Below are 21,139 nucleotides of genomic sequence, written 5' to 3' on the forward strand. Positions count from 1 at the left end.
CGTGATCCAAATACCTGTTCCACTTAGTACGTAGTAATTTACCATACTTGACGCGACTAGTGACGACTAATCCACGTATTATGACTTTAAAATACAATTTTCTTTGAAAAGATCCACTCGTAGTCGTAGTATTAATAATGCAATTTGAAATTGAATAATAATGTTTTTGCTGGTTGTTGATTGATTGATATCCTCCCTTCATACTTCAACAGGCTTAGGACTGTCAACTTAAAAGTTGGCGTATTTAAAAGATATCAATTTCATAAAAATATTTACATAGTTTTTTTCTATTTTTTATTTATGCAATTATCACGGACGCGTGACAACAAACCAAAACAAACCTGTCGGAAGAATAAAAACTGGTTTTTTACCGGCTAGTCAACAAGGAGTGAGCTGGATGAGAGAGAACAAAAATTAAAATATTCAAAACCTTACCTGTGTACAAATAGAGTTTAAATTACGTAATACATCAAACACCTATTCCTATCTCACACCTGCCTGCGCTCAAATTTGTTTGTCAGACAGAGACGGAGTGAATCTCTACGTTCGCACATAAGCTTAGCGAGAAATACGCGGTGCGCGTAATACACGACTACGGATTATGCAATAATAACCTCTATTACTTTGAGGGTAGGGTCGGAAATCGTGTAATTTAAAAAATACTTAGTGAAAAATACGCGGTGTGCGTAATACACGACTACGGATTATGCAATAATAACCTCTATTACTTTGATGGTAGGGTCGGAAATCGTGTAATTTAAAAAATACTACGTGGATCAAGTATTTTAAAAATTGGAATAGGTGCCACTTAGTACTGTAAAATACCTAGTGTGTGGATCTGTTCTAGTAAATACGTCTCATCTCTACTGCCGAGCGACCATTTGGCAAGAAAAGTCAAAAACGAAATCGAATGTGTTGGCTTACTTCTAGTTTTAATTTATACTAATTCTGTAATTAATTATCACATATAATGCTGTCCAATTGTAAATACTCGCGCTAATTAGTCAAATTTATTAGCTAAGTGTAATAAAGCGGAAGGAGTTGCTTAGTGTTCTTTGTTAGGCAAAAATTGTTATATCATTATGAGAATAGCTTTGTTTAGGGGATTTGTAGAAGTTTATTAGTTGTTTTACTGATGGATATTGTCAGTATGGAGGTGCGGGAAGCAGGAGATGGCGCGGCGTCCGCCGAATACGTGCGCCCGCCCTCAAAAAGGTATACTTGGGCAGAAGTGAGACAAGCAGTTCATGATTTGAGAAAGGAGTTATCGTCGTTGGCTACGATGGTACCAATGGCAATTTCGTTCAGAAAACTTGGAAATGGAAAGACGAGGATCTACTTCTTGAGAACTCCTCAGAATGGATGGGAAATTACATTGTTGTACACTGATATAACACATACAGCGCAGGCCACTAATGCCAGGTATGTTTTGTTATGTAAAGAACATTATTCTAGGCTTATATGTAACATTTACAGCTTTCTAACTATGTACCGCATGCATTAGTAGCATAATACACACTGAACTCTAGAAAATTAATTAACTTTGTGCAAATGGGTCAGATTTCTTTCAAATAATTTCTTTTTTAACTCTCATGTATTGACTTTTTCTATCATTAATTAAAATTGTAAGCATACAGCCCAATTCCAATTAGTTTTGTTTTTGTTTATGTTTTCAATTAGAATAAACTTAAAGAACTTTAAAAACTACTTAGTAATAAAATCTAAAGGTTTTGTAGTAATATGAGTGGAAGGCACACAATACCAGAAAAATACATAATTGGAAAAAAACATCCATAACATAGTTAAAATTAAATAACATAGTGTCTTTTGCCAAAAGGCCCTTGGGTCAGCAATAATCATGACAATGCCAGGATCTAATAAAAAACCATAAACTTTTGGTTTTTACATGCTCCTGTTCTCAATTAGATTCCAAGTGGATTGAATTCTTATCAATTCTACGCACATACCTCCCTCGAAACCTTCCCAACAATCAGTGCAAGGTTAGATAAGCAGGTGTTTGTGCTATTGAAAATAATGCGATTCAATGGGATATTTTGTTGTCTACAGCCTTAATTTAGCAACAATTCAAACAATAATGTAAAATAGATTGTGTTACTTGGTTTTTGCATTATTATAAATTAAACTACCAACAAATCATTCTGAAGAATGAAATCTGACTGTGTATAAGTGCCCTAGAAAGAGCCTATGTACCTACTGAATAATTTATTTGATTTTTGCATTTGAAAGATTGGTTATTCAAAACATTTCTCCGCTCCGCCTTGGTGGCAACTTAACCCAGTTGTTACGGATATCCCTTTTTTCTTACGATTCCTGTGATTTTGCATATATCAGCTATTTAATGCATCAAGGCAACAGGAAAAATACAAAAAAAATTATTGGTCTTACGGAAACGCTGGAAAATGGTGTTTGATATACGGAACGCTAGTAATATGTACGGCCACTTGTATGAACTTAGAGATAATACCTACTCTTTGCCACTTGCGTAAGTTATTAAAGTATTTGCATAAAATATGGAATATTCATTAATAAAATAATATTCAGAGTTAAATTGATTATTTTTCAAATTTAATTCCAGTAGTGTGAACTGTATAATTATGCCCAAAACATTTTCTGGGATAAAGGGTAATATTATATTTCTTGCAAAAAACATTGCATTTGTATCAAAGTGTGAGTTTCATAAAAACTGTGTGTTGTGACTGAATTTGTGTGGCGGAGAAAATCGCTTGGTTTTGACAGTTGGCGCAATTTTCAATGCATTTGAAGCAACTGTACTGTGGTTAGCACACTAAATTATCTCATTTACAAAAAATAATTTCTTCATATCTTCAAACATGACTGACCCTGTCTAGAGCATAATTGGCAATCTAAGCTAACGAGATGCAGTATTCTTCATCATCACTGGATGAAGAATTCCCTAGTGATTTCTATGTGGGCTCTCATTTGTAATCCAGGCAAATCTATTTTCACTTTATTTTCATCACCATAGTTTTCTTTGGTTAAGTTACCCTTACAATTTTCCGGATTTTCCGTCGGGAAAATTGTGATTGAGTTAGGGATACACTCATCTTAATTTTTCTCCAATTCTTCAATCATGGCTTTTAAAGGAAATGGCCTCGAAGGCAGGCCCTAAGACAACAAAATACCGCAGTTCATATTACTAGCGTTCCTTATACGGATCACTAAGTTTAACGTTGAATTAGTAACAGTTACTATAAAAATGTTTATAATTATGCTATCGATTTACAAAAAGTGGGCTACAAACTTTCATATTTCGACAAGAAATACTTTAGAATAAATACTTATCATGTTTGTATTCACCTTGAAAAAGTCATCGTAAAATTTACTAAAACAACAAAACGCTTACGATTGAAATGTGACACCCAATGGAGAACAGAACACCTTTGATGGACAAAGGGACCCCACAGGAATCGTATAACATAAACAATGTTATCAGAAACCACCCTCATTGTTTATAATAATTTAATTTTTATGTTGATCCGTATATCAAACGCTAGTAACAAGTGGGTTAAAGAAAGAAAGAAAAAAATAAATTTATTTGGTACTAAACTGGGCTTTGATATGCCTTTTATGATTTTTAAAATTATTGTAAGAAATAATATTTAAACCAAATATTAATACTGACAGGATAAAATTGCATATTTTTATCTTTCATTGACCATGTGTTTAATACTCTGGGTCTGGTAAACCAGGTCAAGAGTAAAATAACTAGATAATAAAAGTGTGAATATTAACATAACTATTCCGTATACATATCATAAAATTTACTTGTTGATTAAAGTTAAACAAAGTCTATCTTATTTATTTAATTAATTTACTGATTCATAAAGTATTGTAAATGACTTGTCAACCAATGAGGATCATTTCGATTTTTAGCTGTGAATGCAGATTTATAGGGCTAAGAAATCCTTAATACACAGTCCAAAAATTTTTGTTCTACGACAAAAATTGACGAAGTTATGGCCAAATTACTAAAAAAGTTCACTTACCGCCCGGCGCGGGGACGATGACGTCACTATATCCGATCCGAACGCTGCCGGCGTACTGCGTGGATAGAAAATATTTTTTTCTAGCCAAACTATCAGTTTTAGAGAAAAACTTGTAATGACATTTATTCATCAGAATAAAGCAAGCTATCGATAGGTAATTTTTAAAAACAGAAATTGTGAAAAATAACGAAAAAAATTCATACGCTCATACGATTCAATGGAACGCAGAGACGCGATTGGGGTCTCCGCGGTGGTATATTTGGCGATTTATTGAAATAAAGTGTTCCTAAGTGTTGTTAGAGTCATATCTTCTTCCAAGTAAAATATAAAAATGTATAAGTATTAATTTATTTACTTCTAACAATAAGGTATAGCTGAGGCAGATACACTCTGCCTAGGCTACAAGACATTGCTATGAAGATCATTTCGATGTACACGCAATACCTACCTGTTATTTAGTTTTTCTGAGTTAAACCTACGTACCTACCTATCTATTCGCCGTTCCCATGGGCGGGTCAGCTGCTGCAGGAAAGGACAGCTGCTCCCTCCTGGAAATCTATTTAATCTTAGCCTAGAAGCTGGGTATGACTCCCCCGCCCCCCTCCTCTCCCCAGGTCATAAGCATAAGCTAGATATGACTCCCCTTCGGCCAGAAGCTGGATATGACACCCCCCCCCATGCCAGAAATGCCAGAAACTGGGTATGACTTGATAGATTACTTTATTTTGATGAATAAATGTTATTAAAAGTTTTTTTCTAAAACTGATAGTTTAGCTGGAAAAAATATTTTCCATCCCAATAGTACGCCGGCTGCGCTCGATTCGGATACAGTGACGTCACGCGGCCCTGCGTACGTTGACTTTTAGCGGCAAAAACGGCCTATGTTTATTACTTAATATCTTCGTAAGTAATGGTCCGATTTGGATAATTCAAAAAGATATATCTTTCTTATGTCTTAAAGATTAACGTAGATACTAGTTTTATTGAATTTTCTACAACAGTACTGATCCTCATTAGAAAAACAAACACTTTGATACTTCAATAAATGTGTTAAGTAAATAGATAATTAGCAATCAACAATAATAAAGACACTTTATTGTATCTAGCTAGACACGCGGCAGTGTCAAGCCATGTTCAAGCAAAGGAACTGGCTAGCCAGCGCCAAGTGTAATATTACACGAACAATAAAAATTAAATGTTGTCTGATGTGCTGTTGACTGAATAATCGTTGTAAACTCCTATTAAGAGCACACTAATGCAAATAAATAGTTAGAATGAAGACATTAAACGGACCTTTTCAAGGCGAGAGTGAATAGGCACTTACAGGGCAGATATGTACCATCCTAGACTGCATCTCACTTAACACCAGGTGAGATTGAGGGGATATACCTGCCTTGTCTTGCATAAAAAAATTCTCATTGGATTTGTCTCATATGAGTATTTATTCTCTTCCAGACTAGAATGGAAGCCGCTCATCGAGTCAAACGTAGCGCTCGGCGTCACATCAGGCAAATGGTCGCGCGAAGAACAACTTTTACTGGAAAGGCAGAGAGTGGCCGCTTGGGGAATCGCATCATACGAACTACATGCAGCCACCGGACGGGTCTTATTCCCGTGCGCTTCGTCGCTGTTCGTAGCCGAAGAAGGACCTAATCAGGTAACTAACGATAGCGCGATGTAAAATGTAACAGCGCCATCTCTTGATCAAACTTAAAACTTTATGGTTTCTTTAGCAGTACTGTAGAGAAGTGAGAAGCTTCTAGTTTTTCTCCAGTTTCCGCCTTTAGTCCCCCGCTCATCACAGGCGACGTAGCAGACAGCAGAATAGCGCCATCTCTTAATCAAACTCGAAACTCAATTGTCTCCCGCAGTCACTTGCCCTAGTCTCCCGCTCGCTCAGCACAGGCGACATAGCATAACAACGCCATCTCTTGATCAAACTCAGAACTTTATTCTCTCGCAGTCGCCTCCCTTAGTCCCTCGCTCGCTCAGCACAGGCGGGGGCTGCGCCCTTACGCCCGCTATGTGCCCGCGGGTGCCGGCGCTGGTGGCTCACGCGGCGAGGGCGACTTTATAAGATCCCTTTTATATTCTAAAATACCAATATTCCACAGTCATTAGTCGCGTTCTCTTGTGGAGCTCCGAAATCAGTCACTATTTTTACAGACCAAGGTATCACAGTCACTACTGAACTACGTGTAGAGAAGTGAAAAGGTTAGGTATTGTTTTTCTCTCCAGTCTCCGCCTTTATATCCTCGCTCACTCAGCACAGGCGACGTAGTAGACAGCAGATAAGCGCCATCTCTTGATCAAACTCAGAAGTTTATTGTCTCCAGTCTCCGCCCCTAGTCTCCCGCACTCGCTCACGCGACGCATGCGACGTATAGCAAAACAGCGCCATCTCTTGATCAAACTCAGGACTTGATTGTTTCTCTAGCAGTACTGTAGAGAAGTGAAAAAGTTATTATTTGTCTCCAGTCTCCGCCACTAGTGCCTCGCTCGCTCAGCACAGGCGGGGGCTGCGCCCTTACGCCCGCCATGTGCCCGCGGGCGCCGGCGCTGGTGGCTCACGCGGCGCATGCGACGTATAGCAGACCAACGCCATCTCTTGATCAAACTAAGTACTTGTTTCTCTAGCAGTACTGTAGAGAAGTGGAAAAGTTATTGTTTCTCTCCAGTCTCCGCCTTTAGTTCCTCGCTCACTCAGCACATTCGACGTAGTAGACATAGCAGAATATAAGAATAGCGCCATCTCTTGATCAAACTCAGAACTATGTTATCTCCCGCAGTCGCCCCCCCTGGTCTCCCGCGCTCGCTCAACACATTTATATCAGCGCCATCTCTTGCTCAAACTCAGAACTATTAGTCCCTCGCTGGCTCAGTACAGGCGACATAAATAAAGCATAACAACGCCATCTCTTGCTCAAACTCAAAACTTTATTGTCTCCAGTCTCCGCCCCTAGTCTCCCGCTCGCTCATGACATGCGACGTTTAACAGAACAACGCCATCTCTTGATAAAACTCGGAACTTGATTGTTTCTCTAGCAGTACTGTAGAGAAGTGAAAAAGTTATTGTTTTTCTCTCCAGTCTCCGCCCCTAGTGCCTCGCTCGCTCATTACAGGGGATGTAGCAGACATAGCAAAATAGCGCCATCTCTTGATCCGCCTCCGCTTTTATTTGTCCGGAAAAAACCAAATGATACCGCGATGTAAAACAGTACAGCGCCATCTCTTGATAAAACTCAGGACTTTATTCTCCCGCAGTCGCCTCCCCTAGTCCCTCGCTCGCTCAACACATTTATATCAGCGCCATTTCTTGCTCAAACTCAGAACTATTAGTCTCTCGCTCGCTCAGTACAGGCGACATGAATAAAGCATAACAACGCCATCTCTTAATCAAACTCAGAACTTTATTCTCCCGCAGTCTCCGCCCCTAGTGCCTCGCTCGCTCAGCACAGGCGGGGGCTGCGCCCTCACGCCCGCTATGTGCCCGCGGGCGCCGGCGCTGGTGGCTCACGCGGCGCGAGGCGACTTTATAAGATCCCTTTAATACTCTAAAATACTAATATTTCATAGTCATTAGTCGCGTTCTCTTGTGGAGCTCCGAAATCGGTCACTATTTTTACAGGCCAACGTATCAGTCACTACTGAAATCAACCAATTGCCGAGGTCATGACTCCAATCGCTTATATTTACTCAGAAAAAAAAAACAAAATGATACCAGCTCTTGATCAAACTCAGATTTTAATTGTCTTGCGCAGTCGCCATCCCTAGTCCCTCGTTTTCAGCACAGGCAACATAGCAGAATAGCGCCATCTCTTGATCAAACGCAGAACTTTATTCTCCCGCAGTCTCCGCCATTAGACCCCCGCTCGCTCAGCACATTCGACGTAGCAGACATAGCAGAATAGCGCCATCTCTTGATCAAACTCAGAACTTTACTGTCTCCAGTCTCCGCCCCTAGTCTCCCGCACTCGCTCACGCGACGCATGCGACGTATAGCAAAACAGCGCCATCTCTTGATCAAACTTAGTACTTGTTTCTCTAGCAGTGCTGTAGAGAAGTAAAAAGCTTCGTTTTTTTCTCTCCAGTCTCCCCCACTAGTCCCCTGCGCGCTCATCATAGACGACATAGCAGAATAGCGCCATCTCTTGATCAAACTCAGAACTTGATTGTTTCTCTAGCAGTACTCTAGAGAAGTGAAAAGCTTCTTGTTTTTCTCTCCAGTCGCCGCCATTAGTCCCTCGCTCGCTCAGCATAGGCGGGGGCTGCGCCCTTACGCCCGCTATGTGCCCGCGGGCGCCGGCGCTAGTGGCTCACGCGGCGCATGCGACGTATAGCAAAACAGCGCCATCTCTTAATCAAACTCGAAACTCAATTGTCTCCCGCAGTCGCTTCCCCTAGTCTCCCGCACTCGCTCACGCGACGCATGCGATGTATAGCAAAACAGCGCCATCTCTTGATAAAACTCGGAACTTTATTCTCCCGCAGTCTCCGCCCCTAGTGCCTCGCTCGCTCAGCACAGGCGGGGGCTGTGCCCTTACGCCCGCTATGTGCCCGCGGGCGCCGGCGCTGGTGGCTCACGCAGCGCGCGGCGACGTATAGCAAAACAGCGCCATCTCTTGATCAAACTCAGAACTTTATTCTCTCCAGTCGCCGCCCCTAGTCCCTCGCTCGCTCAGCACAGGCGGGGGCTGCGCCCTTACGCCCGCTATGTGTCCGCGGGCGCCGGCGCTGGTGGCTCACGCGGCGAGAGGCGACGTATAGTAAAACAGCGCCATCTCTTGATCAAATTCAGAACTTTATTGTTTCTCTAGCAGTACTTGTAGAGAAGTGAAAAAGTTATTGTTTCTCTCCAGTCTCCGCCTTTATATCCTCGCTCACTCAGCACAAGCGACGTAGCAGACATAGCAGAATAGCGCCATCTCTTAATCAAACTCGAAACTCAATTGTCTCCCGCAGTCGCTTCCCCTAGTCTCCCGCTCGCTAAGCACAGGCGACGTAGCATAACAACGCCATCTCTTGCTCAAACTCGGAACTTGATTATTTCTCTAGCAGTGCTGTAGAGAAGTGAAAAAGTTATTATTTGTCTCCAGTCGCCTCCCCTAGTGCCTCGCTCGCTCAGCACAGCCGACGTAGCAGGCATAGCAGAATATAAGAATAGCGCCATCTCTTGATCAAACTTAGTACTTGTTTCTCTAGCAGAAAAGTTTTTTGTTTTTCTCAGTCGCCGCCATTACTCCCCCGCTCGCTCAGCACAGGCGGGGGCTGCGCCCTTACGCCCGCCATGTGCCCGCGGGCGCCGGCGCTGGTGGCTCACGCGGCGCATGCGACGTATAGCAAAACAGCGCCATCTCTTGATCAAACTCAGAACTTTTTCTCTCCAGTCGCCGCCCCTAGTCCCTCGCTCTCAGCACAGGCGACATAGCATAACAACGCCATCTCTGGATCAAACTCAGAACTTTATTCTCCCGCAGTCGCCTCCCCTAGTCCCTCGCTCGCTCAGCACAGGCGGGGGCTGCGCCCTTACGCCCGCCATGTGCCCGCGGGCGCCGGCGCTGGTGGCTCACGCGGCGCGCGGCGACGTATGGCTGGCGGGAGCGGTGGCGCGGCCTGCGAGGCTCACGTACGCTGCTAAAGGACACCATCCTGACAGGTTAGTTGTTTTAATTTTAAACTTTCGCGTTCCATTTGAACTAAGATGGTCATAATGCGACATTTTTATCTGAGTAATAGATCGTTCCATCCACGAAGACGCGGACCACCATTCTTCCGTTAATTTTTAAGTGTTATCATCATCATCATTTCAGCCATAGGACTGATGAGTATCCACTGCTGAACATAGGCCTCCCCCAATGCTTTCCACGTTGATCGATTGGTAGCGGCCTGCGTCCAGCGCTTCCCTGCTACCTTTACGATGTCGTCGATCCACCTTGTGGATTGTGTCGTCGTACGAGGTGGACGTCCCACGCTGCGTTTTCCGTTGTTATCTTTCCGGTCATAAGTGTTATCGGTACACGCTAAATTATCCATGAGTGCACACGCACGCTACAATAGTCAATAATGCCGCTCAGATTGCTCGGATCAAACTCCCCGCACCCCGCGCGACCGAGACCAAAAATGGTGGGGCGCGTCTTCGTGCGTGGAACGATCTACATATTTACTCACGGCTTGACGTTTCGGCTACTGCTAGTGCCGTGCTGCAGCCGAAACGTCTAGCTGTGAGTACATATGTAACTCAGATAAAAAAATATCACTTGAGACCCGGTTTTCTATATTCAATCCTAATCCAAATCGTAACCGCATAAAAAATTATGGATATTTGATCGAAAACAGATTCAAATTTGACATTTGCAATCCGGATTTTGGACACGGATTGAATATGGGAAACGGGTGATAGCAGACCTGTCAACTCGAAAAGGGATCAACACCATATTGGCTTTCGCGAGCTGTCATCGCCTTTCGCGAGCTTGCATGACCTGTCGCGCCATTAATCCCGCAAAAAACTGATCAGTTACTGACATAACACTAAGCTAACGGTAGTTTCTTTTCTGGAAACTAGATGGCGCTGTCTTTAAGTTATACCGCGGTGTCAAAGCGAAGTCCTAGTGAATCAACAAATGTCCCCAGGTTAGCAGACGACCCCAGGCAGGCGGGCGTACCGTGCTACGTCACGCAGGAAGAGTTCTCGCGGTATACCGGCTTCTGGTGGCAGCCGAAGTCTGACGGTGAGCATATACTTGCATACAGGGTGTCCCAGAATGGATGAATCAAACTGCTATGGGAGGTATTGCCCGTATTCACAAACATTACTATGAAGTCGCGTGGACGCACAGGGTGACACACGAACCAATCACCGAGCTCTATTCTACGTTGTGCGTTCGATTTGCTGCTTTACTTAAGCAAGCATTGTTTGTGAATCCGGACTATACCTCTGACCATCCCCCTAAAATATGAAAAAAATAATATAACGCAAACCCTGTATTTATGTATTTTGTATGTGTTACCATATGGGTAACTTAAAAATTAGGGATTGATAGTGAAAACGTGCATTAGACACTGGATGAACCCGTCGAAATATCCTGTTTTCGCCTAAGATATTTCTTGTATAAATTGCTTGTTTTTCACAGATGACGTGTTCAGAATAGTGTACGAGGAAGTCGACGAGAGCGACGTGAAGATATTCAGCTTCCCTTCTTCGCAGAATAGCAGCGGGGAGGTCGAGGAGTTCAGGTTGGTTGTAAACACTCATTAATTCCTGCTAGCTCATTGGTACCCAAACTTATTTGAGACGCGCCCCCTTTCGACCATACAAAAAACATTTACATTTTAAAGGTCTTTGCGCCTCCCCTGGGGTGCACGCCCCCCACTTTGAACCAATGTACTAGGTGGACCGACGATCTTGTTAAGGTCGCTAGAAGAACCTGGATGCGGGCAGTGCAGGACCGTTCATTGTGGAAAACCTTGGGGGAGGCCTTTGTCCAGCAGTGGTCGTCATTTGGCTGAAACGAACGAACTCATTAACTGCCTCCATGGTTTATTGATACCACCACATATTATTGAATCGAGATTATTTTCTTAAGAAATCTAATCGACATTTTATTTGTTTGATTTTTAATTTTGATCAAAATTATATTTACGAATTTTCATAATAATCATAAAACTCATTCATTTTTGCAAATAAGCCTTTACAAAGTAGTTTACACGTCCCAGTATTAACCCTACCACTGCTTCGGGACAATAAATGGTGTTGAAACCTGGGATTAGACACATCATAACTACATAATTAAACACACATATTCGTAAAGAGATTTTATTGCCATAGAACAATGGGCATTACTATGAGGCCTCACAGTGCGCGTGTACGCACAGGGTCACACACGAACCTATCACAGAGCTGTATTCAACGCTGTGCGTTCGATTTGCTGCTTCACTTAAGTAAGCATCTTTGTGAGTACGGGAGTCAGTCAGTCACTATTGTCAGCCTCTTTTTCAAGGGTTTACAAGTACAGTTGTGAATCACTGAACCGTCCTAGCTATGAAATTGTCAGGAGGGCGCTACTATCATATCGGGTCGTTAGTTCCGATTTTTGCCACGTTAAACAACATCGTCGGTCCATCTTGTGGATGGACGTTCCACGCTGCGTTTGCCGATATGTCGCCTCCACTCCAGAACCTTGCTGCCCCATCAGCCATCAATTCTGTGTACTGTGCCCTTTCCATTGCCACTTTAGCTTTGCTAATCCGTTGGTTTTTGTAATAAATGTTTCTTTCTTTCTTTCAAATTGGTACGAAGTTCGCCGGGTATTTATCAGCTGAACTAATTCTATACCGCAGGTTTCCCCGCGCTGGTACTCCAAACGCCAAATCTGTGCTGAAGATGGTGACCTTCCGTCTCCAGAAAGCCTCGCCCACAACCGTTCTGGATTACTACCATGAAGGCTCGGCTGATGCGCCAGGTATGTGATGATATAAGACTTGATTTACACACTCACACATAAATAAATAAATAAATAAATAAATAAATCTTTGGACAATTTCACACAGCGCCAGCTAGTCCCAAAGTAAGCAACTTAATGCTTGTGTTATAAAAGTGAAAATGAAGGAACTCACCACCACCCATGGTTCTTCCTGGCTCACGGCGTACGAACCGAATCTCGGGAGAGCGCGCGGGTACTTGCTCTGGGCTCTTTTCCCCGGGCGCTTTGCTTGACTCCCTACAAATGGCAATGCCAGATTTTGTATGGAAGGTGGCGTCTTTTTTTTTCGCGCGGCCATCGACCAAACTTTGTTTTTTGATTACAAAATAGTGTAATAAACCAAACTTACTATGGCATGTATACCTCTAAACTCAGTCTGAACTGAGTTACGAGCATTAGAAGTTGATGATTTTACATACTAGATTTGCTTTTTGCGCGCAAGTTTTGTAAGCGCAAGTTTTGTAAGAAATTGCAACAAAATATTGCGCTATTTTCTTATAGCGCTGATTCTGCTCCATCCTGATATCTGGAGCCTTTAATGGATGGCATTGTTTGTTTACACATACAATGTCACTATTTTGTTGCAATTTCTTACAAAACATGCGCGCAAAAAGCAAATCTAGTATGTAAAATCATCAACTTCTAATGCTCGTAACTCAGTTCAGACTGAGTTTAGAGGTATATATGTCATAGTAAGTTTGGTTTATTACACTATTTTGTCATCAAAAAACAAGGTTTGGTCGATGGCCGCGCGAAAAAAAAAGACGCCAATTTCCGGCATTGTCTTTTATCTGATCCATGTCCCTTCTCATAGTCAATTCTCCCCCTTCTGGGGCTTGACACCACAAATACGGTACTTCGCGTCGGGCTGCTATCGTTGATAAATGTCATCACTTCTCATAATTTCGCCTGATTGTGTGCCAGGAGTGCGCGAACCAGTTACTGCGACTACTCGTGAGGTCCTGGTGATGAACAGGTCCTTGCTCGAATGAAGGAACTGTAAAACTATGTGTAAAGTGATAATAATATTTATGTTTTTGGTACAATAATAAACGCACAAGACACATTAGCCGAAGCCACGATAGCCGAACGGTGAAGGTATCGGACTGACTGACTCGTGATCCGAGGAACATGGGTTCGATCCCCGCCGCTGCTCGATTATTGTGGTAAACCCACTTATGACACAAACATATTAAGCTTACCATGAGGGAGTAACGAGTCTATTTAAAAAAAACATTTCAGTAAGCCCCGGCTTCCACCAAAGCGGAGCAGAGCGGAGAAGTATTGGGCGGACTAATTTTTCTACCGAATTTAAATAGAATTTCGGAGCGGAGCTGTGCGTAGCGGAGAGAAAATAATTATATCTGATTGGTTATTCAAAAACTTCTCCGCTCCACACTGCAGAATCTCTCTGCTTGATGGTATAGTCTTGTTTTCTCTTGTAATATTGCCTTATATTTTCAGTACTGGACAGTGACTCCACAGAAGTGACGGATATCCGATGGTACGAACTGCGAACACCCTTGAAGGAAGCGTTCCCGTGGTTTGAGTACTTAGCCAGAGTGGGGTGGACGCCTTGTGGGAAATTGTGAGTTTATTCTTTACTAGCTGTGCCCCTCGGTGTTACCCGCGGTAAAACGTAACGTATGTGTTAATCCAGGATATCAGCTAGCTCTATACCAAATTTCATTGAAATCGCTCCAGCCGTTTAGATGTGAAGAAGTAACAAACATACATACTCACAAATTCGCCTTTATAGTGTCATAGCTGTACCCGCGACTTCGTACGCGTTAAAATAGTTTGAATATTTTTTCCCGTTTTTGCAACATTTTTCTTTACTGCTCCGCCCCTATTGGCTGTAGGGTGATGTTATACAGGGTGGAAACGATAAGTGATCTCACTCGATTATTTCTAAACTATACAATATCGAAAAACTGGTTACTGATTCTGAAAGTGCTTCATAAGTTTAACTTCTATCAATCTGTATCAATAAATAGGTTACAGAACGAACTGGATCTATCCGAAAATTCAGTGTTTTTAGCTTCCATATATTTAGCAATAGAAGGCATCTTCGAACAATATTGGTAGTGTTAAAAAAGTTTAATTAAATATAGATCGTTTCATCCACGAAGACGCGCCCCACCAATTTTTGGTCTCGGTCGCGCTGGGTGCGTATCCGAGCAATCCGAGCGGCATTATTGTAGTGTGCGTGTGCACTCATGGATTATTTAGCGTGTACACCCCCATTCTTCCGCTAATGTTTGGGTGTTATACTCAAACATTAGCACGTCTTTCACCCACTTTCACCCACTATAGGACTCTGTATACGTATTTTTTACACCCGGTATTCATTATAACAAACCTTCTTTCCAGCGTCTGGGTGCAACTCCTGGATCGCAAGCAGCAGCGTTTAGAGTTGGCCCTCATCCCGGTGGAACAGTTCAGCACACCAGTCACTTACGAGAACGCACCGCCGCACCTACGGAACCCCTCGCCGGTCGCTAAGGAACCCTTGGATCAGGTACTCTACGTTTTAGGAATAACATTGGATTCATAACTCCGGTGGAACAGTTCAGTACACCAGTCACTTACGAGAATGCACCGCCGCACCTACGGAACCCCTCGCCGGTGGCTAAGGAACCCTTGGATCAGGTACTTGACGTTTTAGGAATAACTCTAAATCCAAAATTTCAGTGGAACAGTTCAGTACAACCGGTCACTTACGAGAACGCACCGCCGCACCTTCGGAACCTCTCGCCGATGGCTAAGGAACCCTTGGATCAGGTACTTAACGTTTTAGGAGTAACCCTGGACTCAAAACTCCAATGGTCGCACTCACGTACTTACGGAACCCCCCGCCCGTGCCTAAGGAACCCTTGGAATAGGTAGTCAATAATAATTTAGGAATAATCCTGGATTCAAAAGTCCAGTGGACCCCCAGTGGAGTAGTTCAGTACACCACTTACGAGAACGCACCGCCGCACCTACGGAACCCTCGCCGGTGGCTAAGGAACCCCTGGATCAGGTACTCTAACCGTATATTAGGAATAATGGATTCAAAACTCCAATTTTCGCACTCACGTACTTACGGAACCCCTCGCCGGTGGCTAAGGAACCCTTGGATCAGGTACTTAAGGTTTTAGGAATAACTAAATCCAAAATTCCAGTGGAACAGTTCAGTACAACCGGTCACTTACGAGAACGCACCGCCGCACCTACGGAACCCATCGCCGGTGGCTAAGGAACCCTTGGATCAGGTACTTAACGTTTTAGGAATAACTCTAAATCCAAAACTCCAGTAGACCCCGAGTCGAGCAGTTCAGTACACCAGTCACGAGAACGCACCGCCGCACCTAAGGAACCCTCCGCCGGTCGCTAAGGAACCCTTGGAACAGGTACTTATTATTTTAGGAATAACCCTTGATTCCAAACTCCAATGATCGCACTCACGTACTTACGGAACCCCCCGCCGGTTGCTAAGGAACCCTCGGAACTCTAACTGTATTCTTAGTAATTACTCTGGATCCAAAACTCCAGTGGACCCCCAGTCGAGTAGTTCAGTACACCAGTCACTTACGAGAACGCACCGCCGCACCTACAGAACCCCTTCTCGGTGGCTAAGGAACCCTTGGATCAGGTACTATAACCGTATATTAGGAATAATGGCTTCAAAATTAAAATTTTCTCGACTCTTTCTTGCAACATTGGCTTTCGCAGAATACCAGTGTTTTGTTCTGGGTTCTACCTGCATGACATATGCTGAGCGGTTGCCATTGTTGACTCTATTTAGAGTCAAAAAGGCATTTAGGCTGGGTTGCACCATCTTATTTTAACTTTGATAAACGTCAATAATCTGTCAAACTCCATACAAAAAACACCGGTTATCGTCATAGTTACGTTCAAAGTTAGGTGGTGCAACTCAGCCTAAATCTGTCTCATATTATGTACAAACCAAATAAATGTTCTTCTTTCTTTCTTGAAAGAAGGGAAGGAACTACGGACGGAGCTATTCCGAAAAACGTTATCTGAAGTTTCTATCTACATATACTTTTATTTGTATTGTCAACTACCAAAAGCACTTCTACAATCTACCCTCCCTTCCAGAAGCCGCAAGACATCCAAGTGCTAATATCGGAATCAGCGCCAGAAGCGTGGATCAACGTCCACGATATCCTACACTTCCTGCCCAGCGCGCCAGGAGAGGCCAGCTTCGTCTGGGCCTCGGAGGAGACGGGCCACCTGCACCTGTATCTGGTCACGTGCGCCATAAACCGGCGCGAGCCAGCTTGTGAGTATACCATTCTACTTGTCTCTCCTGTCCTCTCCTCTCTCCTGTCCTCTCCTCTCTCCTGCCAGCGCGCCAGGCGAGGCCAGCTTCGTCTGGGCCTCGGAGGAGACGGGCCACCTGCACCTGTATCTGGTCACGTGCGCCATAAACCGGCGCGAGCCAGCTTGTGAGTATACCATTCTACTTGTCTCTCCTGTCCTCTCCTCTCTCCTGTCCTCTCCTCTCTCCTGCCAGCGCGCCAGGCGAGGCCAGCTTCGTCTGGGCCTCGGAGGAGACGGGCCACCTGCACCTGTATCTGGTCACGTGCGCCATAAACCGGCGCGAGCCAGCTTGTGAGTATACCATTCTACTTGTCTCTCCTGTCCTCTCCTCTCTCCTGTCCTCTCCTCTCTCCTAGTTATCTCCTCTCTTGTCATCTCTCTTATCTCTTGTCCTCCTCTCTCCTGTCCTCTCTTCTCTCGTCATCTCTTCTCCTGTCCGCTCCTCTCTCCTGTCCTCTCCTCTCTCCTGTTCCCCTCTCTTGTCATCTCTCTCCTGATCCCCTCTCTTGTCATCTCTCTCCTGTCCTCTCCTCTCTCCTGTCATCTCTCTCCTGTGCTCTCCATTCTCTTGTCATCTCTCTCCTGTCTTCTCTTCTCTTGTCCTGTCTCATGTTTGCTCCTCTCCTCTCTCCTGTCCTGTCCTCTCCTCTCTCCTGTCCTCTCCTCTCTCCTGTCCTCTCCTCTCTCCTGTCCTCTCCTCTCTCCTGTCCTCTCCTCTCCTCCTCTCTTGTCTTCTTGTCCTCCCACCTGCACCTGTATCTGGTCACCTGCGCCATAAAGCGTTTCGAGTTAGCTTGTGAGTAAATCCAAAATAAATTATTTAGAGGTCCCACTCTGCGCTTGCAGGTCCTACTCCACTCCAGAACCTTGCTGCCCCATCAAAATCAAATCAAAAATATTTATTCAGTTTAGACCACAAGTGGTATGAACGTCAAAATGTAAATAATAAAAAAAGGTAGCCCTTATGGGGCACTTTACATGTCTCCTTATCTTTTGGGCCCTACCAGCGCTTCGAGACAAACATATGTCCTCAGTCGTCAGTTCTGCTTACTATGTGCCCTGTCCAATGCCACTTCAGCTTGCTGATCCGTCGGGCTATGTCAGCGACTTTAGTTTGTTTACGGATCTCCTCATTTCTGATTCGATCTCGTAGAAACACCGAGCATAGTTCTTTCCGTAGCAGCATGCTGTGCAACTTTGAGCTTCTGTATCTGTATAAGGCCTTTATTGAGAGGCCAAATTTCTGAACCATATGTCATCATTGTGGAAAACCATGGAGGAGGCCTTTGTCCAGCAGTGGACGTCATTTGGCTGAAACTAACGATGTCATCATCACTGCGGTATTTTGAACGAAAAGATGAAGTTTCCCGAACGCTAACCTTGTTCTTGATTTGTTAAATGATTCTTATTCCATGCTACATAAAACACAATTTGTCCTGCAGCTGTGCTGGACATGATAACGGACGAAGGCCCAGCGCTGGGTCCGCACACATTGAGCCGGGAGCCGATCACAGCTGGAGACTGGGAGATCATGGGCAGGAAGATCTGGGTACGTAATCTGTGTATCTGTTACAGTCAAAACTCATAATCGGTCAAAACCACTTTTGACTGCAAAAATCAGTCCAAAGTGGTTTTGACTGATGCTCTTGGTCAATATCACTTTTGACTGATTTTTCCAGTCAAAAGTGCTTTCGTCTGATGTACAATTTTACCAATCAGTCCAAACTTCACACAAAGTAGTGATTTTATTTATATTTTGTCTGACAATTCTTAAAACCTAGACCTAGATTTCTTAAAAATATGATAAGAAATAAAAAGCAACATTACTGTGGTACCTAATGTAAGTATGATCACGACGTTGTATCACAGAATACATAATAGTAGCAATAGAAATTGCACTCATTTGATCTGGATCAGATGCCGACATTTTAATGGTAATAATAATAATGCAAAGTTTCCAACGCACCTGGTGCATTCCTAATCGCACCTTACTAATACGCTCACAAGAGCGCAATTTTTTTTGTGTTCAGAATTGATCTGCCCCACCGCTCAATCGTCAGGTTGTAAAGTCCTTCAAAATTTTTGTTATTTTTAATTATTTCTAAGTATTACGATTTTCCATTATAAAGAAGTGTAACAGTGCTGTTGGAACAATAAACCTTGATTGCGACGATGATCGACCGAGCGTGTATAGGTTGTCGTATTTAAGCGAGTCGGCCAGTCCGACACCACCGTTCGGCTTTGATTCTATTATGATTCGATTAATTCACATTTCTGTTGCAGGTAGACGAAGCCCGCCAGCTGGTATACTTCCTAGGGCTCCGCGAGACGCCGCTGGAGCGCCACCTGTACGCGGCGCCGTACAACCCGCCGCGACCGCACGCGCCCACGCTGCTGACCACTGTCGGCCACTCGTGCGCGGTGGATATTGACGAGGTGAGACCTTGTTGTGTAGACAGTAATGTGGGGCAGCTAGTACACTTCCTAGGGCTCCGCGAGACGCCGCTGGAGCGCCACCTGTACGCGGCGCCGTACAACCCGCCGCGACCGCACGCGCCCACGCTGCTGACCACTGTCGGCCACTCGTGCGCGGTGGATATTGACGAGGTGAGACCTTGTCCCACTAGGTGGACCGACGATTTGGTAAAGGTCGCGGGAAGATCCTGGATCCTGGATGGATAGATAGTAAGGTCTAGTTTAGCGTGTACTTTGTAGGGCTCCGTGAGACACCTAAAGAGTGCCATCTATACGTGGCATCTGACACTCGTGCGCAGTGGATATTGACGAGGTAAGGTCATTTTCAGAGCTCGACGGATTAGGCCCGGTTTCCGCCAAGGCGGAGCGGAGCGGAGAAGAGAGGAGATGTGTCGGGCGGACGAAGTTTTCTATAGAATTTGACAGCAGCATTGGTGCGGCGCGGAGTGGTTTTGTGCGGAGCGGAGAAGAGATGTGTAAACAATGAAATCTGCTTGGTTATCCAAAACATACTGCTGACCACTGTGCGCGGTGGACATTGACGAGGTGAGACTTGTTGTGTAGACAGTAATGTGGGGCAGCTAGTACACTTCCTAGGGCTCCGCGAGACGCCGCTGGAGCGCCACCTGTACGCGGCGCCGTACAACCCGCCGCGACCGCACGCGCCCACGCTGCTGACCACTGTCGGCCACTCGTGCGCGGTGGACATTGACGAGGTGAGACCTTGTTGTGTAGACAGTAATGTGGGGCAGCTAGTACACTTCCTAGGGCTCCGCGAGACGCCGCTGGAGCGCCACCTGTACGCGGCGCCGTACAACCCGCCGCGACCGCACGCGCCCACGCTGCTGACCACTGTCGGCCACTCGTGCGCGGTGGACATTGACGAGGTGAGACCTTGTTGTGTAGACAGTAATGTGGGGCAGCTAGTACACTTCCTAGGGCTCCGCGAGACGCCGCTGGAGCGCCACCTGTACGCGGCGCCGTACAACCCGCCGCGACCGCACGCGCCCACGCTGCTGACCACTGTCGGCCACTCGTGCGCGGTGGACATTGACGAGGTGAGACCTTGTTGTGTAGACAGTAGGGCATGCAAAAACCGAGCGGTTTGGAAAAACCGGTTTTTTCGGTTTTTATTTTTAAAAACCGAACTAAACCGGTTTTTTCGGGTTTTTCGGGTCGACTGTTTGTAAGTAAATAAAAATGCTGCAAATTATAATAAAAATCATTTTATTTCTTTTATATTCTAGTTTGACAAGATGAAGTTAGAGCTGGCTCAAGCCATGCCTTGACTCCACATCCTACGCTCTCCCTGGTTTTATTTTAATTAGGAATGATCGGATTGGCAAGGGTGGTGGCGGTGTCGCCATTTACTTGCGCAGCGACATCCCTCATAGGGTGTTGTGCATGTCGCCAGCTCCCTACAGTGCGTCCGCCGAGTTTCTCTTCGTCGAGATCAACGTGAAGGGTATCAAGGCCGTCCTTGGAGTGGTGTATTGCCCTCCTGGTATCGATTACCTCTCCCAACTTGAATCCACCTTGGAACCCATTTGTACGGATTACACGCATCACGTGATCATGGGCGACTTCAACACCAATCTCCTTATCAAATCTTCTTCTTCTACTAAGTTGTCATCACTCTTCACTTCCTTAAATCTGTCTATTCTACCACTACAACCCACTCATCATAATATCGATTCCCCTGATACTTGGCTTGATCTAATTATCACCTCTTCCCCTGACAGTGTCATTGCGCATGGTCAATATGCTGCACCAGGCTTTTCACGCCATGACTTAGTTTTCGCGACCTATAGGCTCCACACCACCAAG

The 21,139-nt window shown here is 44.6% G+C and overlaps 1 protein-coding gene across 1 annotated transcript in view; it reads left to right on the forward strand.

Annotated features, from left to right (window-relative positions):
* Positions 1–869: 869 nt before the first annotated feature.
* LOC135085901 (dipeptidyl peptidase 9) overlaps positions 870–21,139 on the forward strand; it is a 38,496-nt gene continuing 18,226 nt past the window's right edge. The window contains 14 exon segments of the mRNA XM_063980686.1: positions 870–1,422; positions 5,484–5,685; positions 9,506–9,684; positions 10,659–10,756; positions 11,159–11,261; positions 12,366–12,487; positions 13,973–14,096; positions 14,882–15,029; positions 15,071–15,160; positions 16,613–16,972; positions 16,975–17,128; positions 18,280–18,386; positions 19,121–19,444; positions 19,894–20,370. Coding sequence (XP_063836756.1) covers positions 1,151–1,422; positions 5,484–5,685; positions 9,506–9,684; positions 10,659–10,756; positions 11,159–11,261; positions 12,366–12,487; positions 13,973–14,096; positions 14,882–15,029; positions 15,071–15,160; positions 16,613–16,972; positions 16,975–17,128; positions 18,280–18,386; positions 19,121–19,444; positions 19,894–20,370 — 2,760 coding nt within the window. The 5' untranslated portion in view covers positions 870–1,150.

Source organism: Ostrinia nubilalis, chromosome 30, assembly GCF_963855985.1.
Source record: "Ostrinia nubilalis chromosome 30, ilOstNubi1.1, whole genome shotgun sequence".
Taxonomy (NCBI): domain Eukaryota; kingdom Metazoa; phylum Arthropoda; class Insecta; order Lepidoptera; family Crambidae; genus Ostrinia; species Ostrinia nubilalis.